A 7,312-nucleotide genomic window follows, 5' to 3' on the forward strand; every position below is an offset into this window, starting at 1 on the left:
TCCACAGCTTCAAGTTCATCCAACGATCTCCTTGTATAGAACAAAGCATCTGAGAGGTGTTTTTGCAATGGAAAGTGACTTTTGTCCTAATGGGTCCATGCTTTCGTGTATTTACAAAACAACCCAAAATTAGTGAATGCGAGCCACGTTTTTAATTTTCTAGCTTTTTGTGTAGGGATATATTATATTATATTTTTCACGCTGCAAATTTGACAGAATAATAAAGCTATTCAAACTTTTCTATATGCCTTACCATGATTAAACTTCACAAGTTGTTTAAGGTATCACAAGTGTAACGTATAAGCACTCGTTTAGAAGAAGTATAAGATATATGTTTATTGCAGAAAAAATTATTGTAGAATGTGTTTAAAGTGTATTTTTAGGATTCTTGTTTTTAATTTTTACTAAGATTGGTTTTTAAAATATTGTCACCAATATCATTTTCACTCATTTTAAAAACGCTTTTAAATGAGCCACTTAATACTACGATATGTGATATTTTTCTTTACTTATAAGTGTGAGGTCTTAGATTTGATTCTCGCCAAAGATGAATTTGAACCACATTATTGCCAGCTCATTGTAAGGCTAAGCCTATCCCCCTTCCTTTAGTATAGATAATATCGTTTGTTAAAAAAAAAAAAAAAAACCACTTCCAAATAAGACATTAGTTGTAAAAGTACTGTAATGCTAAGAGAATTAAGGATGTGTGTGTCATTTTTTTCTCTTTTTTACAAAGAAGACTAGCCAGTGGCTTCGTCCTTACAATTTTTATTTTTATTTATTTTTGAGGACCGAAAAGACTCATAAAAACATTTCAACCTTATCTTGGTCACCTCAAGTGGTTGAATGTGTGTGAAAATTTAGGTAATTCACTTAGGTAACTATCCTATGCCACTAATCATCCATTAATCACAATTTATAGTAATGCTATTCATACTATGTTTTTGTACCATATTTTTATACCACCTTAGGTGACATTTGATGTAGATAGCCACATCATTTGAATTAATCTGATTTTTTTAATTTAATTCATTATTTAATAAACTAATAATTAAGAAAAACTAGTTAATTAAATGATGATTGTGATATATGACTAGTCTTTCTTATTCATTTCCTTGAGTTTTGCAAATTTCTCAAATGATGTGATTGTCCACATCAGATATCACCTAAAGTGGTATAGAAATGTGGTATAAAAACACGGTATGAATAACATTACTGATTAAACTGGTAATCAAACATAACAAAAGCCAAGAAAGAAGAAACTTAATGTGGAAACTGAGTGTAAACCTTCCAAAATTGTTGACTTTTAAGCTTCTCAACCAATTTCCTACCTTAGAAAAGAAATCATCATCATTATCCTTAGCTCAAAAACAAAATTACCTTTGTTCTTATAAAATAAATAACAAATCATTTGGATAAATCACATAAATTCATTCCACTGGTTACAAATTTTTCCCACCCATAAAAAGATAAAATAAATAAATAAAAGATTTATAGATTTGGTCAATAAGGCAAGAAAATGGCAAAAAAGCAACGCCCAAGAAATCCTAAGATGTGTTTTGAGAAGGACAGACGGCGACACTTCACAGTCATAGGTTTTGGGGTTTTTTTTTTTTTTTTTTACAAATTCTTGGTTGGTTTTTTGGCTAATCTCACCCTTTTTAAGTTTGAGGCAAGTATCAAAATGATACACAATGTTTTAATTTATTCGCTTTGCATCTTGAAGTTTTAAAATTGTTTCATTTTACATCATTTATTTCTATTAAAGTATAATCATCTATTAAATTATAAAATTTTACTGCTTACACGTTAACTTATATAAGAGTATCATTACATAGTTTAAGAAATGATCAGACAATCTATTCAACAAATGACATAAATTAATGAAATATAATATTTTACGGTGTAAAATAAGAAAATTAAAACATTATGACCTAGAAATTCCCTCGAACACAAAAAGTGTAAAATGTAATTAAATTTAAACCTTGTTTTTCTTATTAAACGAAATTAAATAAAATAAAAACAAAAAAGGGTGCCTGGTCTGAGATCTCACGAATATAAAAAAGGAACATGATATTTAGGAAATAGGACACAGAAAAGAAACAGACAGACGGAGATCGGAAGGTTCGCGCGCGTCTGATTCCTACAGTGACACTCGTCGTCGGCGGAAAATCAGAACCCAAAACCTATAAGTACATGGATTTCTGATTCTTCCTCTGCGCATGCAATAGCTCACTACATCATCAGCAGCTGACTCTCTCCCTTGAAATCCGCCTTTCGACTCTCTCTCCCCTCTCTCTCTCTCCCCCCTACTTTCTCTCTCTCTAAAAAGCGTGTTCTTCCATTTTGCCAAATCCTACGGTCGCCGCTTCTGGGTTGGGCTGACACTTTGGTGAGAGTGTCTGGCTTTCTTTATTTTCTTTCCTCAGCTGTTGAATCCGACGGTCGTCAAGGCTCGATCTTTCAGCGAATCTCTGCTTTTGGTTTTGCTTTCTTTTGGAGATTCACAGAGGAAGGCCGGAGGTTTTATTGTTTGCATGGTGAGTTTTCCCTTTTGGGTTCTGTTCAGTCATTGGTCAGCTTCAAGATTCTTCAATTATATCTGCAAAAACAAAGAGGAAATATTTTTGTTTTTTCTCATTGTTGTTATTTTAAAGAAAATTTACTTTCTGTATGTGGGTTTATAGTATTTTTGCCTAATTAAGATCTAATTGGATTGATTTCTGTGTAGAGGTTTTCCCATTGATGGTAAAGTTTGAAAAGAACATAACTTTATGTAGTCCCATTAATAATTTTCTTTAAATTTTGGTGGGTTCTGCAACTTTTCTTGACATTTACTCTGAATAAGATGCATCATTATAAATTGGATCTCAAACTTGGATTTTGGTAAATTTGTGGATTATATATCTTGGTAGCATTTGGTTGGAATTACAAATAATATTGGTTTTTGTTTGATGCAGCTTCTTATGAAAACAAAGTAGAGAACTTGGTTGTCCATGAAGTCACCAAACTCATGGATATGGATGCTCAAGAAAAAGAATTCTTTTTCTGATGGGGTACGATCCACAATTTCTTACCCTTTTGTGCTTTTGTTTCTGTCGTTGTATTCAGTTGAGTTGGAGCCAAAAGCTTGTATTCTGTTGAGTAACCCATCTCACGTTCAATAATGTATGATGCCGGTGCAGGGGAAAGGCGGAATCAAGATGAAGCAGCTGTCATTTATGGGAGTTGCATGTACCGTAATGTTATTCATTGTGTATAGAACCACCAACTTTCAGTATCAAGCTTATCAGCAGACAGAGGTACCATCATACACACAAGAATTATGATAACAATTTACTGCATTTGATTGGCCGAATGAAATAATTTTTCTCGGGTTCAACAGAAACTCAAAAGTAACGTAGTAGTAGCGTTATTGTTGTTTTGTGTTTGAGTTTGACCCTGAGTTCTCATAGTCGTTGATAAATTGATTTATTTCTGGCTTTTTGATATCATGATAATTCTATAATTGCTGTTTTCCTTGTCCTGGTGGTTAGTCTACTGATTGTCCTTTACTCCTTTCGTTTATTAGATTGACGCAAAGTGGAATCCCTTTGACACAGCAAAGGTAGTGCTTTGATCCTCGTGTCCATGTAGCCAAGTTAATGTTTTGTTACCTTTATATAATACCTTAAAGTAAGACTTCAGTAGCTCTTTTTCCGTTGATTTCCAAATTACGGAGATTACTAGTCCAGTATGCAAGTCTTTCATGATTGGATCATCCATTGCAGATTGATGTTTCTTCCTTCTTTATATTCTGAGGTTCTTCTGATGCTTCAGGAAATTTTTGCGACTTCGAGAAAGTTGGACAGTTTACCTCGTGGGATTATACAGCCTAGGTCAGATTTAGAGCAAAGGCCTCTATGGTTGACAAGTAGTTCAAGGTTAAAGGTAAGATTCTAATCATCTTGTGCTTAGCACCGCCTTTAAGGTTCTTTCTTGCATATCAACTTATCCTCACTAATAGAAAATTGATAGATGATTGCTCAGTTACTGATCATAGACCGCAATGTGTAAAGTGAAGTTTGTTCCTTATGAACTGGATATAGACACTTTTTGTGATTTGGGGTGGTTATTCTGATTCAGGTCGATGATTATAGCAACCGTAACTTGCTGGCTATTCCGGTTGGTATCAAGCAAAAGGATAGTGTTGATGCTATTGTGAGAAAGGTGAGTAATACATTTTTCTCTTATTATGTTCCAAAAGACATCAACTGACACTAGGGCTAATTTTATCCATTTCAGTTTCTTCCAGAAAATTTTACCTTTATCCTATTCCATTATGATGGGAATGTTGATGGGTGGTGGGATCTTGAGTGGAGTAACGAGGCCATACACATAGTTGCCCAGAACCAAACAAAGTGGTAAGTTAATCGTTCTGCTTATGATTCCATTTATCTGGCTTGAATATATAACATATATGTAGTGCCTGCGATGTGCTCGTTTGATCGTGATATGAAAAAACATGCAAGCTCCTACTGAAAATCTCACAGTTGCAGTTATCCAAGGGGCAATTCCTTCTAGTGCTGTTCCTGGTTTTCTGTTCTGTTTCTCATCTCTCTTTCCTTCAACCTATTTTTTACGATTTATTTTCAGGTGGTTTGCGAAACGCTTTCTACATCCAGATATTGTGTCCATTTATGATTACGTATTCCTTTGGGATGAGGATTTGGGGGTTGAGAATTTTCATCCAGGAAGGTAATTTTAATGAATCCCAGGACACTTTATGCAACACATACTCTGATTATGTTTGACTCTGAACAGGGTAGTTTTTAGTTAGTTATTCATAATTACACGTGTGAGGGCATATCAATTGAATGTAAGTTCATTGCCTTCTCATTGCATTTTCTTGTACTAAAGCATCTTTTTAGGAGTATAATTCAGAAGATTATCTGTTTGAAATTATTTTCATTAGTTAGCTTGTCCGAAAATTGTTTAAGAGAGTTTATTTTGTCTAAACATTTTAACTTGATCCCATAGGCAGCATATGGTTTTATTTTCATGCTGTTCTCTGGACCATAAATGCTTTGATAGCCGGTAACTTAAATTTTTGTTTTGTTTCCCAGATACCTTGAAATTGTGAAAGAAGCGGGACTGGAGATATCTCAGCCAGCTTTGCATCCAAATTCAACAGATATACATCATAGAATTACAATTCGTGCTAAAAATAAGAAGTTTCATAGGTGAATATGGTGGTTTCAAAACAACTATCTTAAGTCTATTGATTTACTTTTCTGAGCACTTGTTATCTTAATAACAAGATTTCACTCTTCGCAGAAGAGTTTATGACACCAGAGGCAGCACAAAGTGTACAGAAGCAAGTCAGGGACCACCATGTACCGGGTGAGTTGTCATGCTCATATTAATATGTATGACAGACACAACTATTCCTTCCAAGTTTGAAGAATTTGTTGGCTGCTTGTGTGATGAGTAGCTGTGAGGTCTGACCTGCCTCGTATGTTTTCTTGGTTTACCACTGCTTCTAAAATCCGTTAAGATGAGAGCTGACAGTTATTCTATATTCTGAGACTCTCTATACGTGTGTAATTCAACTTCGCATCGAGGGGTTGTGAGTACCGGAACTTGAATTTAGGATCAAATGTTAGGATGTGGGGTAACTGTTATTCAATAGTCTAACACTGTTCTTTTGTCGATTGTCATTCTAGGCGAAGAAAAGTTAATAATTAAGACCAAACATTCCGAGGAGTCATCTGATATCCGAATTGCAAGAATTCTAATCGGCATATTTTTTGGGATATAGTTTTTCATTTTCTAGAATGGACCTTAGGACTTGTTGCTTAGCCTTTTAAATTGACAAATGCAGGTTTGTGGAAGGCATGGCTCCCGTTTTTTCAAGAGCTGCCTGGCATTGTACTTGGCATCTTATACAGGTAGCCATTGTATCTTAATCTGTTCACCTCTACTATAATATATTGTTGAAGAAAACATTACGCTTGAATAATTTGAGTGCCACTACCATGCGTAATACTATGTTAAACATTATCTTCATTAATTCCTCACGGAGCAGCTTTTTTTTGTTCAGAATGATCTTGTACATGGATGGGGTCTGGACATGAGACTTGGGTATTGTGCACAGGTAAGAACTGCTTTCCTGGTTCTTGTTAGGATCAATTTCCTCTTTAGGTTGCTAGAAATTGCTTAGATTTCTTGCTTTTGCTTGACTATTGCTTATTCGAATCAATAATCCCGAGTCAGTTTACATAACATTCATCTGGCCATAACTAGAGTACCGCGTTTTGTAGGGAGACCGTACCAAGAAAGTGGGAGTTGTTGATAGTGAATATATTGTTCACAAGGGAATACAAACTTTGGGAGAAGGTGGTTCGTCGACAAACAAGGTTAGTTAATCTCTGCCTATTCCTTGTCTGCTAGAGAGGGAAGTTCTCGTGCTTGCAAGTGTTAAACCATAAACATTGCATATCTCTTGCACATGCATATTTGATCCTTGTCGACGGCTCAGTTTTTTTTTCTTCTTATTTTCACGATTAACATTTCCCATTTTTCTTTCCCTATTTCCAGGTTCCTGAGAAGAAGAGTAAGGTAAACTTCACAAGCAATAGCCATCTTTTTGTTTTCTTCGTTTTCCCCATCAAAAGATTCGACAACCACTAGCATTCTAAATTTGATGTTGTTGACTTTGTTAATGATACACAGAAACGAGCTGCGCCAGGGCATGACATGCGAATTGAGGTGAGACCTGCTGTCCAATATGTAGTATAGATGTCCAAAGTTATCACGCGAAATCGCCAATCCTCTCTCTACATATTACCAGACTCCTCAAATATTTGAGCTATGCGTTAATTTCCAATGTATTGGGTTATACATTTGCAGATTAGGAGGCAGTCAACGCGGGAGTTTATAACCTTCAAACAGCGGTGGAATAACGCAGTAGAAGAAGACCCGAACTGGGCTGATCCATTTAAAAGTAGTCTAAAACGCAGGAAACAGCGTAAACGCGACAACTTGAGCTCTTAACTTACAAGTCCTAGCCGAGCTAGTTGAAATTATTAGTGCCTCTTCATTCAGAGGCGCTCAATCTCGTCTATACCCATAGTTTGTGTAGCGTTTCATTGAACCCATGGTTAATTCATTATTTGAATTATTCACAAGTTTTGTTCCTTGCAATTCAGATTTTGCCTCCGCCCGGTCGCGGTTCTCGTAAGTTCGATATTTGTTCGGGCCGCGGTCCTCGTAAGTTCGATATGTGTCGGTGTGGTTGGTTACATATATGGATGGTATACGCTTGGTCTCA

General features: G+C 35.5%; 1 protein-coding gene across 1 annotated transcript; it reads left to right on the top strand.

The window, feature by feature from the left end:
* The first annotated feature begins 2,053 nt into the window (after nt 1–2,053).
* Nucleotides 2,054–7,312, top strand: LOC137728956 (uncharacterized). Its single transcript, XM_068467770.2, has 16 exons — nt 2,054–2,540; nt 2,961–3,056; nt 3,186–3,302; nt 3,572–3,607; nt 3,820–3,930; nt 4,126–4,209; nt 4,285–4,403; nt 4,636–4,737; nt 5,106–5,222; nt 5,317–5,382; nt 5,864–5,930; nt 6,083–6,136; nt 6,303–6,398; nt 6,580–6,600; nt 6,715–6,750; nt 6,892–7,312. Exons 2-16 carry the CDS (start codon nt 2,997–2,999, stop codon nt 7,033–7,035), a joined length of 1,230 nt encoding a protein of 409 aa, XP_068323871.2. The 5' UTR covers nt 2,054–2,540; nt 2,961–2,996; the 3' UTR covers nt 7,036–7,312.

This window comes from Pyrus communis, chromosome 10 (assembly GCF_041283825.1).
Source record: "Pyrus communis isolate YQ-2024b chromosome 10, ASM4128382v1, whole genome shotgun sequence".
Classification (NCBI taxonomy): domain Eukaryota; kingdom Viridiplantae; phylum Streptophyta; class Magnoliopsida; order Rosales; family Rosaceae; genus Pyrus; species Pyrus communis.